The 26,984-nt window shown below is 48.1% G+C and overlaps 1 protein-coding gene across 10 annotated transcripts in view; it reads left to right on the top strand.

The window, feature by feature from the left end:
* Window positions 1-26,984, top strand: part of LOC104052160 (histone-lysine N-methyltransferase EHMT1-like) — a 124,114-nt gene that overhangs the window by 40,675 nt on the left and 56,455 nt on the right. For 6 of the 10 annotated variants that reach the window (XM_064469045.1, XM_064469049.1, XM_064469048.1 and 3 more), the window contains one exon: window positions 19,884-19,971. In XM_064469045.1, the coding sequence (XP_064325115.1) occupies window positions 19,884-19,971 (88 nt within the window). Of the gene's footprint in view, window positions 1-3,532; window positions 3,557-9,836; window positions 9,916-13,622; window positions 13,806-19,883; window positions 19,972-22,845; window positions 22,867-26,984 lie in introns of those variants that run through there. The other 4 variants (XM_064469050.1, XM_064469043.1, XM_064469047.1 and 1 more) reach the window with 4 other exon arrangements.

Below are 26,984 nucleotides of genomic sequence, written 5' to 3'. Positions count from 1 at the left end.
GCAGGAATGGAAACTTGCTTTACTCCTGTTGAATGCTCTTCAGCCACATTTGAAAAGTCAGTGTACTGAAGAGAGTCTAATTTTTGAAGCTCTGGGGTGAGACCCTCTGGCAGTTCTGCTGGACGTTTGCAGGGCTTAGGGTTTTTTTGGTGCTTTTTGTTTACAGTTTACCCTCCAGGTGACTGCATGGGTCCTACTGTGAGCATGCTCAAGAGGACAGCAAGGCTGCTGTCAGTAACGCAGCGTTTGCAAGCTCTGGACCTGTTTGTAGCGTCTGGTGCGCTGGAGTCCAGGGCCCGACTTTCACAAGTATGGAGCATCTAGGGTTCACATCGGCTTTAGTTCTGGACACTGATGGCTCTAGCAATGACTCCAGGATTCTCCAGCGGCAGGAAAGCACGAGGCTTTGTCCTTTATGTGAAGGGTGGAGGCTTTTCTTGCACCTCTCAGCTTCTGTTGGTACAGCTCCTTAGGCTTTTTCTAACGTGGTGGTACTAACAGGAGCAAGAGAAGTTTTGGGCTCTGCTCCCTTGGATATGAAGGTAATCTTCTCAAGTAGAAATTGTAACCTGGCCTCAGCTCAAGCGTGTTGGGAAGTGAACTCTGTGCTGAGTCAGCCTCCAGTAGGGCATGTTTAAGGAGCCATAATTTTATTTGCTGTTCTCATGCGTGTCCATTTTACGCCATATCTGACAGATTTTTGAAAGGTGATGAGTCTTGTAATTGCTGATGAAGGCTCTGGAGGGTGGAGGTACTGACTGCCTTTGCAGATGAGGCTACGGATGACTCGGCTCTGACACCTTTTGCCCTCCCTCTGCTTTCTTGCCCGCACAGAGAGGTGTGTCATCGCCGAAGGATTTACTGCCTTCGGCGTGAGGACCTTTGATGTGAGCAGGCACTAGAAGAGTTACTGCTGGCTTCCCGCTTAAGCCCTAATGCGTGCCCTTGATGGGAAAAAGTTGGGCTTAAAACTGACAAAACATACGTAGAAGATGTTATCGCATTCTTTTTTATTAAGCTTGTGTTGACTCTTCAGTCTGTCTTGAAAGCAGGTGTATTTTGAGCAGTATTAGTGTGTCTTTTGGAGTGATGTGGTATGAGCAATACAGGATTTCCTTCTTAGATTGTTCCCCCACTAGAACCAGCATACCTAGCCTAGGGTAAGCAAATGACTCTGGCTTTGCTTTTCTTTTCCCTACCTGTCCCCAAGGAAACAATATAAATGCCATGCCTCAAGTGTGTATCTATTGAGGGAAAAGGGGATTTTTAAATAGTGATGAACTGTGGTTTTCCCTTAGTGCAGCAAGCCAATTGTTCATTAGTGAAATATATTAATAATTCTCTTATGTTGTTGATAAGTAGATCTGCTTTAATTCCTTTGTATCAACAAGAGCTGCAGGTATGTATGTCTTCGTTACATAAAAAAAGAAAAAAAAGAAAAATAAGAAAGAAAGCAATGCTTGCAAATTGGTCTTTGTTTCCAAGGAAACAAACTTGACATGCTTGAGCTGTGCTAGATGCAAACACTGCTAGATTCAGCAGACATGCCTCGGGATTATATGGTCTGAATATTATTTTTAAACTACCTCCAATTTAAAGGCAAGGGAGAGGATGAGAATAGAATTTGTCGGCAGCGTTTACCAATCTGCACTTAATGAAAGCACTGTGCGGTATCGTAGAGTTTGCCTAATGTGGTGCAGAGAGAATTGCATCCTGTGCTGAAAATGGAGGTCCCTAATGAACGTCCCTGGAGAAGGGGCAGCCTGGGGCGAAATGGCTACCGCGGGCGCCGGTCCCAGGGCATCCATGAAATTGCCCAGCAGAAATAGAAGTCTGAGGGGAGCTAAGTAGTGTTCTCTGTGCCAAATTATTATGGTTTATCCTGGGTACTTTACTAAATATTTTGCGCTCTAAAAATATTTTAGTAAAATGCAAGTCGCCAGCGCTCGGTGTGAAAGGCTGCCTGGCGTTCAGAAGTCAGATGTGAATACTATCCCAAATCATTTGCTAAGAAGCTGTAGCTTGATGTTGAGGACTGGGCTGAATTTATCAGGGAAGAGATGAGACAACATTATGAGTTGTTTGCGTAGTGCATCTGACATGAATGTGGACTGTGGACTGATGAAAATCTTGACTTTAACTTGGCTGATTGCATTGTACAGGAGTCTCTTAGTGATTACCTTGGAGTTTGGTTCAGGAAAAAAGCTGGGGTTTGGCATTCATCTGTCACCCTGATTTTTTTCTGAAATGCTGTGTTGATAAATAACTTGATTTTTGTTTTTTAATCTTCCTTTGAAGAATCAAAACTTCAGCACTGAAGCAGATACTGTACATACATGGCAGAAATACTAGCCACGCGTGCATGGGAAACAAGCATCGCTCGGCAGAGTGCACACACAATTAACGGATTTGAACATACAGAGTGTTGTTTTGGCTTGGGCCCAACACAAGGAATAGGGTATAAATTAAAACTTTGTTGGGATTAAATAGCCAATTTTTGCCCTGGCCTGCAAAGTTGTACTTCTGCAACAGCTGTCTTTTGCTTTCTGGAGTAGTTCTGTGAGCTGGCAGGGAACGGTAGGGGAAATGCAAAGGATATATAGGGAAATACAAGTTTTTAAGGAGCAGCCAAGTACCATGTGCAGATTGCTGGCAGTGTGCAGGGCTGTCGTCCTCCAGCAGTGAAAATGCCCGGTGGACTTCAGCGTTTTGCATCTTTGCATATTTTGTTGTTTGGAAAGGATAAAAAAAATTCCTCTATTAATTATTCTTTGAAATGATCTTTACTGCACTGAGGAGACAAGGTAACGTTGGAGTCATTTCAGGACTGACTAGTGAAAAACAAACCTCTCTTAAAATTCAGTTCCTGAGGAAAACATAGCATGAAGTGTGTTGTACTGTAGTCTCTGTTTCCCCCTCTTTCATCCTGCTTCTTGACTTTCTTGTAAATGGAGTTAAAATACTCTTCAAGATGATAAAGAGTAGACTGGGTAGATTTAGCTTTAAGATGGATGGGAAGCACTATTTGCATTGCAAGCTAAAAGCCTCAGTTGAAGCCCGTTGGGTGGAAAAAATAATATTAATGGCATTTCATGAAAATATTGTAATTTGTGGAAGGCCCAGAGTGAAAAATCTGCTGGTTTGAGTGTCACTAGGAAATGCTCCTTTTTGCACAAGGCTTGCCTGAGACAGGATTTTCCTTGCTTTTGTTCTAAAACGAGATGCTTGCTGCCTAAAAACGCCTGCGATCCCTGCAGCGAGAGCCTCACCTCCTTGACAGAGGATGGAAACAGGAAGGTTGGCCGGATCAGGATGAATCCTGCACCTTCTTTTTTTTTTTTACCTTTTTTTTTTTTTTTTTTTTTTTTTTGCTAATGACACTTCCTTATGCTTACATTTCATTAAAGCTCTGAAATGGCTGAAGATCAGCCGGTACTGAGCATGCTCCGGGGTGGAGGCTGCACCCATAGAGTGAGATGGATTTGTGGCTGGAGGAGTGATAGGCCTGGAGTCAGGATCTGGAAGGACCCAGCAGCTCCCCGCAGACGGGACGGAGGTAGGGCAAATCTGGCTGACTCCTTCCCATGCCCCCGGGCCGGGGGGGCGAGGAGACCGGATGAAGTAAAAACTGTTGGAATTGATTCAAAAGCAGCATAGTTAACCACTGACATGAGATGGCTTCAAACTGCTTCCTGCGGATCAGCGGGGAGGGGTTTTAAAATACTGACCTTTACTGACTGGCGAACCTATATAAAGAACGGACCTGTCTAATGTTAGGGTGGTGACATAAAGTGACAGCAGGCAGGGGCTGGCAACGAGGGCTGCGGGGACTCGCTGGGTTGTGCCTTCATATTGGAAGGCATGTGATCGCGTCTCAGTCGTGGGCTGCGCGGCTTGGTCGCTAATTATTATTAATGGGAAGCCTTGCAGGGCGCAGACCTGCTCTGCAGTTTAAATCTAGATCTGTCTGTGACTGTGGGAGGGCCAAAGGATGTAAAACTCAAACTCCCTTTTTCAGGCTTATTTTGCATTCCAAGGATTGCAAATAAACCTTGCCACATCAGGTCCTCCAAACTGGCAAGGAGAGGAGGGAATATAGATATGTTTATTCCTTTGGCTGAGGGATTTTCTGTGCTTCTTGCAGGGGTTTAACGTGTTGGAAGTGGGTTTGGGGGAAGGAAGGGGATTTGTGAGTTGTGCTAGGTTGGACTTTTGGATTTCGTCTGTAGTTGCCAGCATTTTACAAGGAATGTGTAAGCACCAGCAGGTATGTGCTGCATGAACCGATTGACTCCAGTTGTTGTACAAGCAAGCTGCGTGGTAAAGTGCCAATAAAACATTTACATTGGCTCTCAATGTTTGTATTAGTGTGAGGTGTAGGGAAGATCTGACTTTGTGTGGAGCAGGGGGGGAGACGTCGGCCGCGAGCCTCAGCCCTCGCAGAGCCTGGCTCCCGCGGGAGGTGTGCTATTGGGTGTCCACACTTGTTTCAGCCTGGCTGTAAGTAAAGGTAAGGCAAGAGGTTTGCTCTACTTAGGGCATTGTGAATACGTTGGTATTACAAAGTTGTTGTGTTTAACTGTATTAACAGAAGTCTCGGTGATCGCGGTCTATCTTAGGCTGCGTGCAGTAAGATAGACCGACTCTTTCTTCAGGGCAACTCTGGCTGCTTTTCATAATGCAGTTCAGGGGGCGACTGGTGAAGAGCAAACCAGATTTTTACTTTATTGCTCCGTCGCAGGTGATGGTCTCACACAGTTGGGTCAATCTGCGTGATGAGTCACTTTATGACCTAAAGTAACTTGCAGAACCGGGGGATAAATAGGCATCTCTTGCGTACCCAGTGCTTCCATGGCGTTTTCTGAGCCTGTTTGATATGTCAGCCCTGCACTAAGTTGGTGACAAGCTTGCTTACTGGTGTTGCTTTTATGGTCCCTGCATAAAAGTCTGCTGGAGCCCCAGGTTGCTGGCCATGCAGAACTTCTCTTACTCTTTAATGGACGGTGGCTTGTTTATGGTTGGATGAATGCACAAAGAAAAGCGTTTATGTAAAATAAACGGCATTGTAATTGTACACTGAAAGGAAAAGGTTTTGATTTTCTTTGGCTCAGATGGGGGCTGCGTTTATGGCTTTTCAGAATTGGTCCTGGTGGCATTTTCTCCTTGTGCAACTCTGGCATTGAGGTGATCTCAGCCCCAAGTTTTCATGTATGGTCTGGCTCCCTTGATGAGGAGATTTGGCTTAAACAGTTTCAGATGCTGGAAAACCACCCGTGTGATAATTTCCTATTGTGCTTGTGTGAAAGGTGTAAGGTAGCCTTAAAGACCCACTGCCACCTTATGGCAGTTGCTGAAAAGCAGCCTCTTTAGAGCCAATTCTGTATACACATCATGCTTGCTTTATTTCTCTGCTCGTCTTAACTAGTGATATTTGCATGAAGGCTGGAGCTTTGTTTTTAAAGAGTTCATCTGCTCCTTCTGTTCCTTGCAGAAATTTATGTCAGCGGAATTGCTTGTAGGGCCATCAACTACAATATTTCATAGGCGAGTTCATGATTTGGGGAGAGAGATAAAGCATCATGAAGCACTGATTCTTCTCCAGTGAAGAACTTGCTTATTTTCACGTGAATGCCCTAATCCTTCAAAAAAATAGGTGTGAGGTCAAAGAACAGGGACACGTTGAACACGTGAGGCTCATCGGCAGGATCTACACCCGAGCTCCAGCGTTACAGTCAAGGTTGCAGCAGAAGCGAGACTGAATGTGAGCAGCCATTTTTACAGCCGGCTTTGCTGGCAGAAGACTACTAATGGGCAGGATGGCTTTGCGCTGATACAGGTCTGATTCCCACCCCATCTACTGTCCCCCAAATAAAACAATAAAACATTTCTCTGTGGAGCAAACGGTGAGTGTGGTTAAAGCAATGAGCTTGCTTACTGTTGCTGAGATGGGATCTGCAAGGGATGCTGTATTTAGGACCCTTCTCGAGCAAGGCTGCGTTTGTACGGTAGAAGCTCTTGATATGTAATAGCTGAATGAAGGGGAGAAATGGTGTTTTTAGACTTCCAAAAAAGAAGGAGCCGTGGTTACTAGAAGTTAAAGCTGAAGGAGTTTATAATTGGGAACTGTTAGGAATACAGTATGTTCTAAATTACAGCTGTCTGGCCAATATGCTTCTAAATAAAGTTCTAGGATTGCCCTGTAAATGAAATACTCAACGCATACTCTTATCAAAACATAGCAACATCTCCCAGAGAGCTTACATCTCAACATCTGTTGCAACAGCATATTTTTTTTTGTTCTTTCTTTTTTCTTTTTTTTTCTTCTTCTTAGTGTGTCTTGTGTACTCAGTGCAGCATCCCAGGGAACATTTCATGTTTCCTATTAAGTAAAGCAGTTTTCAACTTTGCTGGGAAAAGAGAGGGAGGGAGGGCTTGGACACTTTGGGGGGAAAAAAAACAGGTTTTGAAAGGTAGAGAAAGCTGTGATTCCGGAATTGTGCATTAGTGACTGCCTGCTTCTTCAAGGCTGCTACCTGAGCCTGGAGGTGGACATTTGTGCTCCCTCAGAGGATGCTGAGGACACTCAGTGTGTCCTGGGAATGGGTGTTCTTGTTGGGAACATTATGCTGGGCATAATGGCTGCGGAGGGAAGGAGGCATTTTTACAGCTTGTGGCAGAGCTTGGGAGCAGTTGATAGCAGTGCAGAAGCGAATCGGGATGCCAGCAGAAATACTCACCTTGTATCCAAAGTCCCTTCAGCTCGTTGTGCTTTTGGGATCGCTTCCGAGAAGGCTGAAAGGGAGCTTCAGGTTTGAGCGACTGGAGGGTCTGGGAGGAGAGTAGCCTGATGGAAATAAGGAACCCTCCCTGCATTTTGCAGAGCTAAACAGTGTTCTTCATATAGAAAGAAAAATCTCCCCTTGCCTCCCACTTGTGCCTCCTCTGCGAGGGAGCTGTGAAAATGCTGTACGTAATGGTGTAATTAAGCAAAAGCCCTGAGGAGCCCGGTGTCCTTTGTGAAGGGAGGTTGTGCTGCTGCCTTCCTTCTGAAAATGTGAGATTTCTGAAAGGGATATTTGAGCCCTGAATCAGGGAACAGAGGCCAGAGAGCCTTGGTGTATTGTAGTTTTGTAGCTGGTAGAAGGTGTTTTGAAAGGGGAGCGCGATGCTGTCCCATACCGGCTTGGTGGGGAAATCGTTGGAGAGTGTTCGGGTTGAAGAAAGTTTCATGAGGCACAGACTTGTTCTTATCCTACATGATTAGAAAAAACCGCTTCCTTGGCCAGCCTGGAGATGGGCCTCTGACGAGCTGGTTAGAAAAGAGCCTGTGCATGTGCAGCACACAGCCTCTGCTAAATCGGGGAGATGGGGGTTCTGGGGGTCCCAGGGCAGAAGGCACCGCCCCGACAACCAGCAGACCCTGCCCGGGCCCTGGGTGGCCGTGCCAGGCTGGGCAACGCTGTGGTGGTCTGGAAACTTCTTTGTCCTTTCGGGTGGCATAAATTTAAGGTCTTATTAACCAGCGCAGAGCATGCAGAGCATTCCCTGCGAACGCGGTGCTGTGCAGAGGTGCTGGTATGATGCCGATTGATCGCTTTGCTCAAGTTGGTTGTTGAAGCATCTGCAATACTCTGATCAGCTTTGCTTTTTTTTTTTTTTTTTTAAACAGTGTTTAGTGCTTTTGAGGATGATTGTGAGATGTGAAAAGCCTCTGGTAGCTTCTGCTCTCAGTATATATTTAACCTCAGCAGTAAAAACATTTCTAGTGTTGAGCTGCAGCGGGGAATGCTGCCCTTCTGCATGTGCAGGAAGGCTGGGGCTGCGGCGTGGTTATCCATCGTTATTTTATCTCTGAAAGGGGATGTTGACTGTGGTAGTTCATTGACATGATGTTTGTTAATATCTTTGTTTTATTTCTGTGTTTTTAATGCAAGCTTGGTAATTTCATGCTGCAAGGAAGGGCAATGCGTCAACTGTTTTAAAGCCATCTTTGGTTTGAACTACAGTAATCTTTTGATGCTGTGGACAATGCAACTTCTGTCTGTGTAGTTGGTTTTGTTGCTTTTTGTCTGAGAATTTTCGAGTTTGTCTTAAATGAGTTGCCTCTGCATCTCTCAGCGACTGATAGAAAGGCAAGGAAAATATAATTTTCTGTATATTAAAACTTAAAATTTACATTTAAAAAAACCCCAGTGGGTGACAGCCTTGCTTTATACTGTCACCTCAAGTATTCCTTCTCTATCAGTTTTAGTCATCTTGATTTAGCCTTGTGAGTTTTAACTGTTTAGTAGTGAAACTTCTCCAGAGTGTGGAGAGAACAATCATGTCCTCGTAGCTGAGGCAGATCTGTGGCAGGCTCTTCGGCTGCTTTAACTATTGCTGCTTTGCAAATATGCCTGGACATGGTGGTGAAGTAGCTGGTTGGGCCGGAGAAAATATGACTTGTTGATGTTTCCAGCCTGTGATAATGGAATGGCAGGACACGCTCCTATGTTGCTCAGCAGGAGAGAAGAGGATGGATAGAGCAGAGCAGGCGATGGCTTCGTGCTTGTGCTGAAGCCCTGAACTTGCACGCCTGCTTTTGGTGCAAGGTGTAAGGCAAACAAAATCCATGGGCTCCTCAAAACCTCACTATGGATTTCGATGGCTTTTTTTCTCCCTACAATGCAGGCTGCTCCCTGCCCCCCCAGCCGACTGTAACACATTACACTCAGCTTGGCTTCATTTTAATTTCTACTCTTAAAAAGAACTATCTTCTGTGCTCTTACAGTTTTTTTTGAAAACTGTTTTTTCTTTGGCCAAGAACAAGCGGGTGGTGCCACAGTCCATTTCTGAGTTTCCTCTTCCTTCTGGCCTTTTCTCTGGGCTTGCCGGACGCCCTCCCCCTGCTCGGGTGGGAGGTTCTCCAGCACGTTGTTGCCCAGCTCCAGCAGCCTCCTGCTCCTGCCTCTGATAAATGCCACTCTTGCACTTGAATCCCTTCCAGCTGATTTCTGCTTACAGATGTTCATGCAAGTTGCTCCAGCAGTTTTACTGGGAGCTTGAGCAGACATGAAGGTTGCCAAGAGTTTATGCTTAATTGTTAAGTGGAACAGAGACAAACTACTTTTATTTTGAAGCTAAAATTTCTTCTTTTATCTTGCTGGCTGGGCCAGCTGTATCATATGGTTTGACATAGGCTGAGCTTAGAGCTCCTGCACCTAGTAGTAGTGCACTATCACTTCATTAGGGTTTTCCCCCCCTCATTCCGTTCCCCCCCCCTCTGTTTAATGACTCTGTTTGTGATACCCTTTTAAGGTTGGTTGTACCAGGTCAGGTTGTCTTATTAATCCCCAAAGTGAAAAATAGCTCCCCTTCGGCTCAGCAGATTGGATCTCGAATGCACTTGCAGTTGGACACTGCACACTGAACCAGTTTAACCCGTGTGCCTTCATCCCAGCGCTCAGAGGTCGGGCGCTTCATTAAGCAGAATAAAATCGGCATGGGAGTGCTCCCAAGCCGCGCAGCATCCCTCACTGTGCCTCCTGCCTCTCCTTTTCCTGCGGGCAAGGGCTACTCTTGAAGGCCACTGAGACAGAACACCTCGCTCTATGGTTTAAAAGGCTTTTTTTTTTTTCAGGCAAGCGATCAGTTTTGAGGCCTGGCACCCTGTCAGAAAGTTGACAGATGATCTGCATTACCGGTGCGTCCCCGGGATGCCCGGGATAATCGCGCTCCAATGGACGCCCTGGAGCCGGCAGGTTCTCTGTGAAATGGCTGCAGCTTGGAGGGAGCAGTGAAATGGTCTCCTCTGGGCATGCTCACTCTGTAGAGGGAGCTTTTATCACATGAGCAGAAACTGAATCACTGCTCATGAGGATCTGGAATATGCAACTCTTTGAGTCTTCACCAGAAGAAGACAACAGATGTCCGCAGGTACAGCAGGGTCGACCTCCCATGCCTCTCCAAGAGCGGCTCCCTGCCGGCCCTGGCCGCAGGCAGGCTGGCTCCTGCTGGGGAAGGAGAAGCCTCGGAGAGGAGGAAGACAGTTCGAGGAATCATGGCTGGGGGTTATTTATTTATTTGTTTCTATATACATTTATTTTCCTGCCCCGCGTGCGGGAGGGCAGGCGGGGCGCGCTGGGGAGCCGGCTGGAGGAGGCTGGCCAGGCTCGGCTGTGCTATGATGATTGTTGCCTTGTGTTGTGCCATGGGCTTGCAGGTACTTCTGCATCCGACGTCGTCTGGCTCCGGGAAGGCTCGGGCTTTGTTTCCTCGCGTCCGGGTGGTGCTTTATTTGTCTTCTGGGGTGGGGAGGCTTGTTTGGGGTTGGTGGTTTTCTGTTTTGGGAATTTTTTTTGTGCCTTTTTTTTAACTTTTGAAGTGTGAAGTTTCTGGAAAATTTGTTTCTCCCAGGAAACCTCCCTGCTTGCAGCTCTTGTAAGCAAGAAGAGCAAACCCTGGGGTGTCCGAGCTGCTCAAAGAGTGAACTTCCAAAGGGGAGGAGAGGGCCTGTGCCCACGTGGCACCTCCTCGCTAGGTCTCCTTTGACAGACTCTGCTTGCATCAGGCAAGCCTACAGCTCACTTCTTTGGGTGGAGGCAAGAGTGAACATTATTTTACCAGGAAGAAACAATCCTTTTATTTTGGGGTGGCTTCCTCCCCTCTCTCTTCTTTTCTTTTTCTTTTTTTTTTTTTTTTTTAACAGTAGCTTGCAATCCAAGGGAGCAGCTGATTAAAACAAAACATCCGTGGTTGATTTCATGGCAGGAGGCCCACCTCTGTAGCTTATTTAAAACGTTGCCTAAAATGCAGACCCCTGGCCCTGCCACACTCTTGGGTTTTTTTGCTGTTGTTTATGTTACATGCAGACAGCTCTGTTGGCTGCCACAGACCTTGGTGGGACCTGGGTCAGACATTGAAGGTCCCAGAGCTGTGGGGGGGTCTAGGCACCCCTGCCAGCAGGCAAAACACTGGCCTAAGCTTGCTGGTCTTGAGGGAGACCCCTGAAGCTGCCATGCAGACATGATACTGGATTTTCAGTCGAGGAGTGAGATGTGACGATGGCATTTAAAAGATTAGGGAGTTTACAGGACAGTCTGTGATACCTAATCTAAATATCTATTGTGTCTTCACTGGACTATAAATACACTCATTGTTCGTCATCTAGAAGATGTGTGCTAAAGGAAAAGTCATCAGAAGAAGTCATGAGGAGAGAAACAAGATTTCTTTTTAACAGTGAAGAGCAGAGGCCTTGACGTGCTGCCTGATCAGCTCCCACCCAGGGGAAAAAATGCGCTTTGGGTTTGGTGAAGGCTGGGAAAACAAGCAACCAAAAGAAGGCTGAGGTGTGCACTGTGTGCTCCTGTGTGGTGGTGACCACGATGACACCAGTGTGACAGCCGGCCGAAAACACCTAATGCTCTGTCCCTGCTGGCTGATGCCCTTTGAAAGCATCTGCAGAGAGACACAGAAAAGCCTGACCTACTTTGGAGGGAAAAGAGAAACCCGAGGTCTGGACATTGTGCTGCTTTTCAGCAAGGATTAAGAACCCCAAACCAGGGGCCTTGGGGTCTTGGGTTTTTTCCCCTTCATGTATTTAACTGACTTCTAAGTTCCAGCACAAGCTCTTCCCCTCTTCCCAAGAGCACGTTTGTACGGAACTGGGCTCTGCAGCACAAATGGGGCATACTTTCTGCTGATCAGCCCCTGTTAGACAAACCCTGGGCCTGGCAGCAGAGATGCCTGGGGGCTTGGGCTGTGGTTGCGGCGGTCGTCCTGGGGCTCCTCCCAGCGCTGGAGCCTGGCTCCCCTGACCTTTCCCGTGCGGTGCATCTCCTAACGAAAGAGGATTGTGTGCATCTCGTGCAATGTCAGGGAGCTATTTTATTCAGGTAAACAAGGAGTTTTAAGGAGCTTCACCCTCCTGGCCAGCTGGTTTGGGGAGGGCTGGCTTGATTCTTGCTGTTCCTCTTTGTTGTTCTTTTGCTGCTTTTCCCTGAAGTTTTTCCTTCTCCCTTTCCCACTCCTGGAGCTGAAAGCGGTCGAGGAACTGCCACAGCAGGAGAGCTACCTTGCTTTTGGTTCAGCCGAAAGGCTTGGGGCTCTGGCAGTGTATGCTCCCCGCTCGCGAGGCTCGGAGGACCATATGTTCCTGCAGTGACATGTACTGTCAGTAATTTGGAAGTGAATCTTGAATTTATAACCCTTAACTACCATTTTCAGCCGGTTCTTTTAAACTCCTGTAAATTTAAAGAGTTTTGACATCAACCCCTCTTTGCAAAGAAGACCCTTATGTCCCCTTGTGTTTCCCTTGGCCCTCTGGGATCCGTCCGTCCTGTGCCTATGTAAGCTCCTTGGTCTCTTGGGTGGAGGAGGAAATGTCTGGCGTTGCTGTATGATGGTGTTGGTCGTGGAGGGGGGCAGAGGAGGAGGATGGGCAGCGGGCAGCACTGCCTGCCAGGATTTACAGTAGTCAGGAAAGCAGCAGGAGCGAAGCTCACAAACTGTACAAGCTAATTGGAAAGCATCCTTAAAAAAAGAATGAAAAAACAGAGGGAAAAAATGTAAAGCAAGCTTTTTAAAAAAATATCCTGGGATCCAAGATAACAGCTTGCTTCCCCCATCCAGGTAACATATTTATCTTTTTCCTTCTGGCCCCATCAGAAGGGGGAAGGCTGGTGGACCTGGTGAAGGGGTGAGGCAGTGGGGGTTAAGAAGATCTGATATGCAAGCATCTTCCCTGCAACGCTGCCATACTGTGTGGAGCAGCAGAGTGCTTCTTGCAAAGGAAGCTTTTCACAACTTGTCCTTGTTCCAAGGATGAGGAAACATCCAGCTCTTCTGGCATTTTCTCTCCGTCATAAGTCAGAGCTGCTTTCACCTGTAAAGTATGATCAGCACGGGCGGGGAGAGGACTGGAACAGAGAGGTGGTTGGAGCAACCTTGCAAGGCTTTTTTCATGGAGCTCTTGGTGTTAAATGAGGAACTTTTCCCCTCCTCCTCTCCTCATTTTCCTGTGTGCCTGCAAAAATACTCTGGTTTGCATTTAAAGGAGAAAACTGTATGCGCTGGGACTAAGCCAACTTGTTTATTCAAGGGAAATACCGTATTTCCAACCCTTTCTTTCACAGAGGAAGGCTTGATGGAGGATGGCAGACTGGGCTGGGTATGATATTTTTAGGTGACATCAAAGCATGGTTGTGATTTGAAGAAGCTAAAAATCATGGCTGGCATTTTGCATCAAGCTCTGCAAGACCTCTCCTCCCCACTGCCCCCAACCCCCAAAGGGGTTAACTTCTCCTTCCAAAACAGGTGGGTTTTGACCTAAATCAAGGAGGGAAAAGGAAAAAAAAAAAAACAAACCCAAAACAACAAAACCACCACCACAACCCACAGCCTGCTACTTTCCACGGGTTTGCAATTTCCCTCCTCCAAAGTGGATTTTTATTGCGAGGGGCTGGGGGGCCGCGAGCAGTCGGGAGGCAAACGCTCGTTCCTCTCCTCCTGTCAAAAAATGGCAGGTCAGTGTGTGTCTGTAAACAATGCCGTTATGAAATGGCAGCGCCAGGCCGAGCTGAGCATGCTCGGGAGCTGCCTGTAGGGGGAGGTGAGCCGAGAAAGATGATCTAATTCAGTGCAATTCTTGGGATTGAAGGAAAAGACCAGGCTCCACTCTTAATGACAGAGCAGAAAAAACAGGCCCCACGCCGGGGACGAAGCCTGTAGGCCATGGAGGAGAGGGTGTGAGGATCTCCCACCTCTAGGACTTCGGGTGCTGGGCAGCGCTGTGTCGCTTTCTCACCCTCCAGGAGAGTAAAGCCTTGGTGAGGTTTTGCTGTAGTTATTAGAGGGACAGGCCCGAGGGTGCAAGTTTTATTATTATTTTTTTGTCTTTCCCCCCCTCTGTCCGCTTTCCAGGCTCGCAGGCGTCGCTGTCTTGCTGCTGGCCTCTCGATGGCTGGAGGTGACCCAGGCGGAGGTGGTGTGGGCAGCTGAGCGAGGCCCTCCAGGTCCCAAGGGAAGCCCATGGGGGGCTTTCCCTCCTCTGCCAACCCGATGGGCCCTTCGGCTGGGCGCCATCAGGATGGGCAGGGGGAGAGGGAGCTGCTCTGCTGGCTGTGGTGGTTTGGGGGTGGGAGGAAGAGGAGCACGGAGGCTGAAGAGGTACCTGAGCCCCGTCGATGGGGGCGAGCTGCCTTCTGGCTCCCCTGCCCTAGGCTGCTGCCACCTGCTTGCTCCAGGCTCCTCTTGGTGCTATGGTTTTATCTTGGCTAAGGCTTCCTGGGGACTGGGTGTTTCTGAAATGGCTGGTTTGCTTTTGCTAGCGATAGTGATGAATCTTGGTCTCCATTTTAGGGTTTTCTTCCCCCCCTCCCCTAATGGGTGCTAGGAGAAGGCAAGCAGCAGCTGTACTCCTTGCTAACCTCAGCCCGTGGAAGGAGGAGATGCCTTTGTCTGCTCTGGATTTACACTTGCCTGCACATACAAGTTGCACTGGCATTAACTCTACTGGGACTCAGCTAGAAGGATACGATGCTTCCCGGTGTGGAAGCGGTGAGGAGGTGTAGCTGTGTCCATGCTAGGGCTGTTGTCCGGTAAATCGCTCTTCCCTTTACAGGAGGCCAGGGGCTCTGCAGACCCCCCTTGCCTGAAGCCTGCATGCCGTCGTGGACTGCGTTGTCTTACGAGAAGTAACTCTAAGTCCTGTTGTGTTTCATGCACGTGTCTCATTGTTCCCAGCTGTTGCGTGCAGGGGCTTGCGCCTCATTTCTACCCTTCCCCCTGTTTCGGGAGTTGATTTGTGTGGCTGGAATAGAAGAGAGGACATGGGGGTAGAGAAGGAAATGTTTCTTTTCTTTTAGGAAGAGTCTGGGTGAAAGGAGTTCAGGAAACAAAAGAATTCCAAAGAATTTTATTTGGGGACAAACTTCAGGCTGAGGGCAGTAGTTGTTGTGAGCTGCAGATAAAATTCCATGTTCACATGATTGCACGAGGCTTATAAGGAAGTGGCCTTAACCTAAAAAAAGGAGCTTGGAGACTGGTAACTGCTTTGTAGGCCAGGTACGCTAGTGGTTACATTTCCTTCCCTCTCCAGATCAAATGCTTCTGCTGCTTCTAATGACAGGCCCGTGGTCAGTGTCCCCACGAGCAGTGATCCCAGACCTTGCCAGTGCACAGCAGGACCTGAGCAGCGCTGAGCTCTGAAATGAGCAGCCTTCATGTGCCTACAAAAGAAGCACTCTCTCTCTCTCCAAGAATTTTCTTAATCATTACTTCCTATATAATTAACTACAAAATGTTTGTCTTCTCTTTAAGGCAAAGGTTATTATGAGCAAGTTGGTTTGGGTTGTGCTTTGGGGTTTTTTTTTGGTTTTTTTTTTTTCCAGGAGAAAAAGGGAGGAAAAATATGAGTGAGAATCTGCTGCTGCTGGGGTTGCATCATTTCTTGAGAGCTTTGCCTCTCTGCCTTGCTACAGTATGTATTGCAAACCTCGCCGCTGCCTTGCACAGGAGGTGAAATCCTGCCCTGCTGAAGGGCTGGCAAGAGCTTTGCCTGAGCCCCGGCTCCGCTGGGGAGCTGGCGTTGGGGTGCATACTCCAACTGCTCGTGGGGAGCAGGGCCCGCTGGTGTCACCTCTGAGGGCTCGGTGTCCACTGAGTGTGGACCCCCTGGCTGGAGTCTTCGCAGGCCGGGCAGGATCAGTCCTGCCCGTCCCACCGGCTCTGCAGGCAGATGTGTTGGTGCAGCCACTGCCCCGAACGGGAACAAGCAGAGTTTCAGAGGGGTCCTCCTGCTCCCAGCCTTCTTTCAGATCGACCTGCTTTAGCTGCATGGCTCTGATCAGAATAATGCTGCTGCAAAACCTCAGGTTCCTAGACAGCTGATTTTTAAGACAAAAAAAAAAAAAAAGACCCTGGTGAAGGTAGACATCTTAGCACATCAACCTCCGCTCCTTCCTGGTCTGCATGGAGAGAGCTCTGGTTCATGATGTAACTCACTGGTCTCTTGGGCTTGGTAAGCTGCAATATGTTGGAGTTTTGCTGTGCATGTATTGTCTTTGCCTATAAAACCTGTTTGGACCTTTGCGAAGGGCACCCCGATGGCTGATGAAAATGCCAAGGAGGAGGCTGAGAAAGCTTTCTGTGTTTCCCAGCTTTGCTCTTTTTTGGTTTTTTGGGTTTTTTTTTTTTTTGGTGGGCTTTTTTTTTGTTTTAAAGGCACCACTGTAGTTTCTAGTCGTCGTCTAGAAATGCTGCAGAGCCTTTCCTTGGCTGGTCTGACCTGTCTTCCATCCCCTCCAGAGACCTCGCAGAGGAGAGGAAGCCTGTTGTCTCGTAAACAGAGGTGGAGAGGAAAAACTAAACCAGCACTAGCTCCTCTGCTTGGATACTCATGGCTTTTAAAGCCCTTTCAAAGACCTAATCAGTCTTTCTTAAGATGCAATCACTTTTTCTTCCCCTTGAAACCTAAAAATAAAAGGGGTTTGGGAGGATAATGCTTCATTGCTGGTGGTGTGTACTCTTTATGGAGGCTCTCCAGCCATGGAAGGTTAATAATCAGTCTGGAGTCGGCGAAGGAATGGAGGCGAACGGTTGCGGGAAAGGGGGGAAGGAGGAAAAAGAAAATGGAGAGAGTGAGACTTTTATTGTGAAGCAGCCTGAGCTTGGCAGTTGGCTTTTGTTGGGACTGCTGCAAGAGCAGACATTTCTCGGCGGGGAGGGTGGGTATAGGATTTCCCTGCCAATCAGGAGCCGACGGATTGGGGCATGGGGAGAGTGAGCAGAAAGGGAAGTTTGCTCTGAATTTAAGGGAGGGGAGGGGGGAAAAAAACCAAACCCAACATACACAAAAAAATGGAGGTATTGACACTTGCGGTGAAGTTGCTGCTGAGTTGGCTGGGTGGAGCCGTGGGCCGGTGGGAATGAATGGGCAGCGCTGCCCGGCTGGCGGTGGGTGCCCATCAGGTGCCCGTCGGTGCTGGTGCATCTGCCGGGTGGTGATGGAGCAAGGTGGGGAGAGCGCTGGCCTGGGGGGAAGAGGCTTCGAGCACTTTGCAGGGGTTTCCTGTAGCTTCCTGTTGATCAAAATGCTTCAAAAATCACAGTTGGCTTTTTAAAAAAATATTTTATTTTCTACCTTGATGCTGAGTTTTGTTTGTTTCAGAACAAGGCATGGAAGTTGTAAAGCTGCCGCCGCTGCTAGCAAGGGATGTGTCTCTGAGATGAGGACCAGGAGAGCCTGTCAGGTGCCACCTCGGTTAGCCTTGCATTGGCACCCAGCTTTTTGTTACTCTCTCAGGAAAAAAAGTGATGGTTTCTCTCTGGCCTCTCTTGGCACTGGAAATTCTGCTTTGAGAGCTCCTGCTGCTGGCCAGGACCCGGGGCACCCCAGAGCTCCTGGTAACTGCAGCAAGGAGGGAGGGTGGTTGTTAGCTCGAGGGTTGATTTGACTCCAGGGTTACTGCAGTGGCTTTTCTTCGGGCATCATGGGCTGAGCCACAGCAATGCCTCTGTGGAAGGGAGAGTGTCGATGATTTGTGGAGTGGGGTACTGCTTATAAAGTGAAAAAAATCTTAGAATGGAATGGCTAAGAATGACCTGCTGGAAATCCTGGGGCTTCCAGCATGAGTCAATTTAATAGCGGAAATATCAAGACCTTTCCTTGTTGGAATAAAGGTTGGGAAAACAAGCTGGTCCCTGTTAGACAGACTGAGGTTCTTTATTTGCTGCCAGTGTCTGTGGTGAGGGCCTGGGTGCCCCTTCCCATGGGTGGGAGCTATGGGGCTGCGCTTGAGCCCTGGCTCTCTGCAATTCCTTTTGCATTAGTCTTGCAGCAGGGTAAGTCCATGAGAAAAACGAAGTTATTCCCAGTTTACAAGAAGTCTGGCTAGAGGACAGGTAGGGTTTACAAGCAGATGTTTGCAACAAGGATATATATTACTGGCTTAGCAAATAAATTAAAAAAAAAAAAAGCGCTGATCTGTGTTCAAACTTTCGGCTGTGTTTTTATGATCGTTTATTGATGGAAGCTGTTGGCCAGAGTCTGCTGGAGGAATGTTCTGTTTTGGGCTATCTGATCGGTTGGCTGAGCTGATGTTTCAAATGCTTACATCTTGCTTTTTGGTCTGTGTCTGAAAATTTGAAGGCGGTGTGCGCTTGGGGCTCAAGTTCCCTCTTGCTGAGAGCATCTAGTCCTGGCCGTGTTTTCTTCTGCTTGGGGGCAGACAGCCACCCACAGCCACCTTGCTCCTCGCTAGAGGAGCGATCCTTGAAGGTGCCCTTAGCTCCGAGGCGCGGGTGGACCTGGCAGGCGGTGGAGGCTTTCCCAAGAACCTGTGCCCAGCTAGCGTTCCCTGGAGTTTCCTCCTTCCCATCAGCTCCGTGTCGCTTTGCAGATAGTGGCATTTAGGTGCAGGGCAGGGTGGTCCCGCAGGCACCGAGGGGCAGGGACCTGGTGCTGGATGAGCCCTCCCTCGCTGCATGGGGCAGGGGGCTGCTGAAATCGGGGTGGAGGAAGACCCCGCGCTGCAGTACCTACCAGCACCTGGCATTGCAGCTGGGTTCACATGGAAACAAAAATCACAGGGTGGCTGGTGATAGCAGCACCAAAGCTCATCTCCGGTGCTAGCTTTGGACAGAAACGGATGTGGGGAAGGGCAGGCTGCTGCTGGGCATGGTTTTGGAGCTGATATGCCGGGCTGCATGTGTGCGTCTTATCTCTTTTGCTTGCTTTATGGGAGATGGGCAGGTTGTTTTTTTTTTCTTGTTCTTTATCATTCAGCGTGCTTTAAACCTTGTCATTTGCATGGCTGCAGGCACCATCTGCTCTGTGCTGGCCTACAACAGTTGGCTTGACCTGGGCTTATTCTTCTCCTGCGACACAGGCAGCGTGTGGTGAACCCTTCACCCGGCCTGACGCCGGCCCCGAAGGCGGACGTCGCTGCCTCCCTGCTCACACAGCAGCTTTGCAAGGCAGTCGCCATCTTTCCCTTTCAGACCAGCTTGTCTCCTTAAACACAGAGCTGTGTCAAAGGACCCCTTCTCTTGTGTGTTTGGGGTTTTTAAATACCTTTTTCTTTTTGTTTTGGTAGCTTTTTTTGTTTTGTCTTGCCATTTAAAAAAAAAAAAGAAAGAGAAAGAGAAGGTATTAAGGTTGCAAACCTGATACAGCAACATGACTGGGTGTGTGAAAGGCAGAGGAGCTGAGCAGGTGTTTGCTTTTTACAAAAAGATAAAAAAAAGAGAGGGGGAAAATAATTATTTTCTGTAGCATTAAAAATAGAGCTAATTAACTTGAATAAACATGGATGTTGTGAATCATGAGTAAGCTGTAGCTCACTGATGGTTTGCATTTCATGTTACATTTGAATGAGCTACAAAAAAACCCAACACCACCAAAAGCATACTTGGGCTGTAAATGTGGATAAATGATGTGTAATGAGAAGTTTGATAGAGCTGCCTTCCCCCACCCAAAACCTAAGAAGTTTTGAGAGAATAAGTATTACCTCCCTGAGGTGCCTTTCATGACCATTTTAATCCATGCTTGTACAGACATACTCAGCTGGATTCCCAAGCACGTTACACTCAGAAAAACTGGCTGCATCTTAACCACAGACCTGTGAGGTCTCAGCCCTGGGTGCAGCTCGAAGCCCGTCTGCTTCTTGGCCGAGATGGGCTGTCAGCTGGATCAAGCCTTGCCGGTTTTTATCTTTGACCTGTGCCTTGGTGGCAGTTTCCTGGCAGCGTTACTTTGCAGAACGAGGTTTGCCTGTGATGTAAACAGGATGTGTCCATGATTGTCTCTTGACTTAAATGCAACATGTGTATGAACGTTGAGCTAAACCGTGATATTTCTTTTTTTTTTTCCTTTTCCGCCCCATCCCGTCTCTTCCTACCCCTAGCGAACAGTGCTGAGTAAGGGAGAGACAAGGAAAGACGCCTGCATGAAGACTGAGCTGCTGAAAGATATCACCAACAACAAAGAGGAAGGTGAGCACCTGCCTCGGTTGAGTGCCAGACCTTGCTTGTGAGGTTGGCACGTGATGGGAACAAAACTGGGCGCTCGGAGATGTGCTCTTATCCCCCGAGTGTCTCAGGTGTGCTCCCATGAACAGAATCACAGAATGATAGGGGCTGGAAGGGACCTCTGGAGATCGTAACAGAATGGCTCTGTTCTCCTCCTGTGTTTATTCTGAGCAGGCCTCTTCCCCAGAAGATGCAAATTTGCTTTTCAGTCCATCCATCTCCACCCACCTAAAGAATTATATCTTATTTTCAGTTCTGCTTTGGTGTGGCTGTGAAGCGCAAAGGAGTTCTTTGAACCTCCTCTGTGTGACTGGTTTTAACTGAACTCTGATCCCCACCACATGATGACCTAACCCTTTTCCTCCCTCTATTAAAGTTAACTTTCTGTTTTCCTGTGAGTTTCTCTGTCGCTCCAGAGCAGGCACCGATCGCTGCAGGTTGGCTGGTGGGGTTAGACACTCCGCACCTCATGCCGTTCTGGGATGCTTTGTGGCTTCTGTGTTATTTCTCCTTGCTTTTACTTTGCAGGATGCAGTGCACATGCTTATTTGACAAAGTCTTTCCTGCATGGTTGTCTGTGAGTTGCATACACACAAATCTAGAGGGTTTAATAAATGTGTCAGTGGGATTAGGAGGAAAAAAAAACCCCAAACCCACCACCCTTTATCTCCCTCCTTGCCTTTCTTTCCATGGCTTTATTATTTCTTGACTCGTTACTTCTGATAGCTCTGCAGGGATTTGGTGTATTTTTTCTCCTTTCCATAATAGAGCATTAGAAAAGTACTGAACTGGCCCCATCAAAATACCTAGTCTTAGCTAGAAACAAGATTTTGGATTTAATTCAGATGTGTGTGAGTACAGCATTGCTTTTTCTTTCTCTTCTGTCTAGCATAATGTTTTGTTAAGCTGCTGTAGCTAGAAAGTAAAGCTCAGAACAGGCAAAATATTGAATACTGCATCAGATGTGGCCACGGTGTTGCATATTAACTGGGAGCTTGTGAGTGCTGCTGCTGACGCCGGTTGCATATGGACCTCTGGTCTGGTCAGAGCAGAGATGAAGTCTGAGATGTCAGTGGGAGGTCACGTTGCTCTGGGAGGAGACTCTCGCTTTGATCCCTTGTCTTGTTTGACTCAGGATATAAAGCTAAGTTTATTTAGCTCTTGGTTGATCTTAAGGTAAGTGTCAAGAATCTATGGAGGTAAAAATCTAGAAGGAGGGTGGAAAGAGAATAGATTTCTGCCCCTTTTATGTCTTGACTTGAAGGAATACTAATTAAGTTTGCTGACGACACAAAATTGGGAGGAGCTGTTGACACTCTCGAGGGCAGAGAGGCCCTGCAGAGGGATCTGGGCAGGCTGGAGAGCTGGGCATTCACCAACCGTATGAAGTTTAACAAGAGCAAGTGCCGGATTTTACACCTTGGGCACGGCAACCCTGGATATACAGACACACCGGGGAACGAGGGGCTGGAGAGCAGCTCTGCAGGGACCTGGGGGTTCTGGTCGATGGCAAGTTGAACACGAGCCAACAGTGTGTCCTGGCAGCCAAGAGGGCAAACCGTGCCCTGGGGGGCATCGAGCCCTGCATTGCAGCCAGGTGAGGGAGGGATTGTCCCGCTCTGCTCCATGCTGAGGCAGCCTCACCTCGAGTGCTGTGTGCTCTTTTGGGTGCCACAGTACACTAAGGATACAAAGCTACTGGAGAGTATCCAGAGGAGGCCACGGAGTTGGTGAAGGGTTTGGAGGAGAAACAGTGCAAGGAGTGGCTAAAGTCACTTGGTTTGTTCAGCCTGGAGAAGAGGAGACAGAGGGGAGACCTCATCAGTCTGCAGCTTCCTCACGAGGGGAGGAGGAGGGGCAGGGCTGGTCTCTTCTCTCTGGTGACCAACGCCAGGACCCAAGGGAATGGCAGGGAGATGTGCCGGGGAGGGTCAGGCTGGGCATTAGGAGAAGGTTCTCCCCCCAGGGGGTGGTGGAGCCCTGGAACAGGCTCCCCAGGGAGGCAGTCATGACACTAAGCCTGACGGTATTCAAAAAGCATTTGGACAATGCCATCAGGGATAGGAGCTGGACTTGATGATCCTTGTGGGTCCCTTCCAACTCAGGTCAATCTATGATTCTATGACTGATTTTTGACTTAAAGCAAATGCTGTGTAGCAAAAGGAAGCTGAGAACCCTCCCTGTGTGGGAACAGTCTTGAGGCTTCACAAGTTGCTCAAATTCGAACCTCTTGAGCTTATTGTCCAGTTCTGTTACCTGGAAAAGAAGGACCTTAAAATGTGAACTGCATAGTCTCCATTCTTGTGGTAATGTTCAGATTGTACCCTTCTTTTCCCAAGCATACCACGTGTGTAAAAGACAATGGTTTGCGTGATCGTTGTGCTTTATGTGTTGTTCTTCACTGACCTTTGTTACCCAGCTGTGATCGTCACAGGAGTTCAATTAGTTACAGTCCCTAAAGTCTGGTAATAACAGTGTTTAGCATTGGCAAAGGCTTTACATTTTTGAGTGTTGCGTGAACATGAAAACATTACAGCACACTTGCAAGACGTCCTGAAATAGTTTCTTTGAGCCCTGTTTCCTGACTCAGGGAGGGGTGGCAACATATGGAGCTGGGTATGCGTGGACTGCGAAAGCACCCTGAAGTCTGAGATTTCTATCTCTAAGTTTGCTTGAAGAGTCATTTTCCTTCAGTGAGGAGGATGGGACCAGTACTCTCTAATGTCTTCACTGATGACATAGACAGCAGGATCAAGTGCACCTTCAGCAAGTTTGCAGGTGACACCAAGCTGAGCGGTGCAGTTGACACGCCTGAGGGACGGAATGTCATTGAAAGAGAGACCTGGACAAGCTGGAGAGGTGGGCCTGTGAGAACCTCATGAGGTTCAACAAGGCCAAGTGCAAGGTCCTGCACCTGGGTCGGGGCAACCCCCAACACCAACACAGGCTGGGGGATGGAGGGGTTGGGAGCAGCCCTGCAGAGAAGGCCTTGGGGTGATGGTGGACGAAAAGCTGGACATGAGCCAACAATGTGCTCTTGCAGCCCAGAAAGCCAACTGTGCCCTGGGCTGCATCCCCAGCAGTGTGGGCAGCAGGGCAAGGGAGGGGATCCTGCCCCTCTGCTCCGCTCTGGTGAGACCCCCCTGCAGCGCCACATCCAGCTCTGGAGCCCCCAGCACAAGGGCATGGAGCTGTTGGAGCGGGTCCAGAGGAGGCCACAAAAATGACCCGAGGGCTGGAGCCCCTCTGCTACGAGGCCGGGCTGGGAGAGTTGGGGTTGTTCAGCCTGGGGAAGGGAAGGCTGCGGGGAGACCTTATTGCGGCCTTTCAGTGCTTAAAGGGGGATTATAAAAAAGATGAGGGCGACCTCATAAGCAAGGCCTGTTGTGACAGGACAAGGGGTGATGGTTTCAAACTAAAGAAGGGTAGATTTAGACTGGATATAAGGAAGAAATTTTTAACAGTGAGGGTGGTGAAGGACTGGAACAGGTTACCCAGAGAGGTTGTGGAGGCCCCATCCCTGAAAATATTCAAGGCCAGGTTGGACGGGGCTCTGAGCAACCTGATCTAGTTGCAGATGCCCCTGCTCACTGCAGGGGGTTGGACTAGATGGCCTCTAAAGGTCCCTCTCAACCCAAACCATTGTACGATGTGGGGGGAATGGTAATCTGCACAAGTCTTCTGGTTCTTCTGGGTTCTAGTTTAGGCTGAGCTGCTGCAGCAGACTGATAGTGTGTTTGATGGGAGCCGTGGTCTGCAACGTAAGACCAGATCTGTGCTGGATTATGTTCCCTTTGGGAAAATCCCCTTGGCAGTTTATCTGTCAATATTGAACCTGGGATCTAAAACTTTCAGAGGCTTGAACTTGCAGATCCAAAGACTGACTAAAAGTGCTGTTTGGGCTAAAGACTTAGTGTAAGTTACTGGTTTTCCCTCTTTTTACTCCCCCTTGACTCAGGGGGGTACTGATACTGAGGTCAGTATCAGATCCCCATTTGGACTGTGTTATCATGGACCAAAGCTCTGGGGCTGCCTCTCTGAGAATGGTCTTTTATGAGTTACATCTCTATGTACACACTTGTGCTTTCTCTGTGTCCAAGATGAGCCGAGCAATTCAGGTATCTTGCAGCCATGATTAAGATTTAGGGGTCTATCCCCCAAACAAGGCACATTGGCACTACTGCAGTAATGCCTGCAACTGCTGTCTGGCTCCACCACTGATGAAGATCATCGTGTTGGAGATCGCCATGAAGATCTGTTGCACGGAAGGCTCATGCTCCAGTAGGGCAATAGCTGAGCTGCCCCAGTCTATAGTCTGCTGTTGTGAGGCAGTGCATCACCTTTCTTGGTTGTCCTCAGTGTGCAGCCTGTCATTTGTGACAGCTCGGTACCTGCTTCTCCAGGAGACGAGTTGTGGGTGCCTGGAAGTAGGGGGTTCTTGGGTGGGCAGCAGTGGTGTTTTGTTCTTTGTTCCTCGAGCAGAAGGCATTGCAGAAATGCACTGTTGTTACCAGCTGGGATGTCTTCTTCTGGCTTCATGCTGGCACTAATAAAGAGAAATAATTGAGCTATAAATTTAACATATATCTGTAGGAACCAGATCTTTGTGTGTTCCCAGCACTTTCATTTCCAGTTCTGGGGTTGAGTCCCAGCCTGCGTAAAGCGTAAGTTGCTCATTAGACTCAGTGTCCCGTTCTGTGTAGAAGTGCTCAATACAGATAGAAAAAAGCTGTGGATGAGACTGTTTTGTTGTCCGTGGGGAAATGTTCCGGTTCAGTTTTACATGTGGGTGTGAGTTTAGGTCCATCTTTTCCTTTGACAGGGAGGGGAACGGGGCAGGGAGATGGAAGACTTGAGTGGAAAAAAGTTGCTCTCGTGTTTTATTAGCCTGTATTGTCTTTAGTCTGACTCAAAGAGAAACTAATTAAAAAGTGGTTTCTTTGCAAGAACTGCAAGTGATTTCAGTTCTCCTGCTGATGTACATAGCTCCTAATGCCGTGCTGCATCTTGCTTGACCTTTCAAGGCAAACCACTCCTTTTCTGATTCCTCAGCCCCAGAGATGGAAAGTTCCACTAAAGCAGCAGCACGAAGGAGCAGGAAGGGGAGCTGGTAACGAAGGTCTCCATTAGCCTCGGCGTTTCTGAGACTTCACCCAAGGCAGCTGTTTTACAAGAGCAGCAGTGCTGGAGCATAGTGTTGGATGGGGCATGCACAGCCACTCTGCTCTCAAATAAACATAAAACTCTTTTACAGAGTGTCAGGGTTTTAAATTCCTGGCCGGGCCTTTTTTTCTGTTTGTTTCTTTTTCTCTCTTCTGTTGCAGATAGGAAGCTGCCCTGAGTGAGGAAAGTGCTACTTTCCACTGAGCAGCTGCAACCTTTGCATTCCCAGGTGCAGAGATGGCTACTTTAAAGGAGAAAGAGAATAATCTCCTTGCCTCACTGTACTCAGCACTGGGATCCCCTGCTGACACTGACAGCCAGGAGACCAGACAGAGCAAAATGGTGCTTAGGTATTTTAGATGTTCACTTAGATGTGCACCCAGGTGCTGCCCGAGTTCAAGACCCCTGCTCCAGGGAGGCTGTGCCCTGCGGCAGACAGGCTGCAGCAGAGGAAACGCGCTCGGAGCCCGGCAGCCCCAGAGCAGGAGCATCCTGCAGTCATGGAAGGGCTCGTGGCCTTGTGGCCGGTGCTGTAACACCATGGACTCCATCCCATGGCAAAGGAATGAATTAATTTCACGCAGGTTGTTAAAGTGCTTTGAGTCACTGCTGGTATTCACAGGGAGTCCGAGGGCGAGATGCGAACCCCATTTACCTGACCTCAGTATAATCTCAGTATTGAACATTAACAGCAGAAGTCGTTCTTGTTTATTCTTTTATTTTTCACTTTTCTTGTCCTATTTTGACTCTCTGTGTGTCTGACGGGAGGTGGGAAGCAGTGACACTGTCACAGGGTGACAGTGCTCCAGGGCACTGGGAGGAGTGGCATTTACGCTTGGGAAAATACAGGGCTGGGCTATTGGGTGGATATCACCCACCTTCATGGGTTTAAAAGGGTGGGGGGGAAAAAGAGGCCATCAATAACTTGCCTCAGGGAGGAACTTTGGCCTGAAACACTTAATTCTCTTCATGTCTTGGCTTCAAAATGCTCTGCTTTTTGGCTTGAACAATAGAGGTGGTGCTTTCCCTTCCAATGGATGTAGGATCTCTAGCCACCAGTTCTCCCTAGTCTGTATGGTTTTAGTCCCCATCTCTTTGTCATCTTTTTTGATGTCAGCTGGGCTTCTTTCTGCATTACAATTTTCTTTTTATTTTTTTTTTTACTTTGAGGAGGAAGTGGGGGGAAACTGTTATAACACAAGGATTATAAGCAGGTGCATTTCTCGCTTTTAGAAGTTTATCCAGCAGGTCAGCTGGGTATTGAATAAATGTCTGTGGTATCTGTGGTGTTTTAAAGATGATCTGCAAAGTGCTTAAGGTGAAAAAATCTGTGAAATGTGTATATAGAAATACAAATTTATGCAGCACTTACTTGTACTGCCATTCATAATCGTGTGCTTTTCATCTAAGCTCCATCTTTGCTTAGTTCAGAGTTTGATGTTTCTCTTGCAGCAGCTGAAGCCTCGTGGCTCTGCTGAAGGCACAGAGCTGCCCTGTGCTCTCTGCTGGCAGCACTCGCATGGAAAATTTTGTGCAAGACATGGGCAGTTGGGTGTCTCGCGTCTACCAGTGCTCGGCACCAAGATATTCAGAAAAACGTGTAAAAGTTCCAGATCAGATAATAGTGCATTCGCTTGTAGGTTCTTCCTTTCTTCTTCTTCTTTTTTTTTTTTTTTTTTTTTTGTCTCAGACCTAGTGATGAGTGTATTTTGACCTGGACTATAAGGGCTCATAATACTTGCATATTTTTCTTATTTTGTCTCACTGACCAGTGAGTTCAGACTTTAAAAAATGTATTTAAGACTTTATTTTCT

This window comes from Phalacrocorax carbo, chromosome 18 (genome assembly GCF_963921805.1).
Source record: "Phalacrocorax carbo chromosome 18, bPhaCar2.1, whole genome shotgun sequence".
Lineage (NCBI taxonomy): Eukaryota > Metazoa > Chordata > Aves > Suliformes > Phalacrocoracidae > Phalacrocorax > Phalacrocorax carbo.
This window is presented reverse-complemented; position numbering and strand designations above follow the sequence as displayed.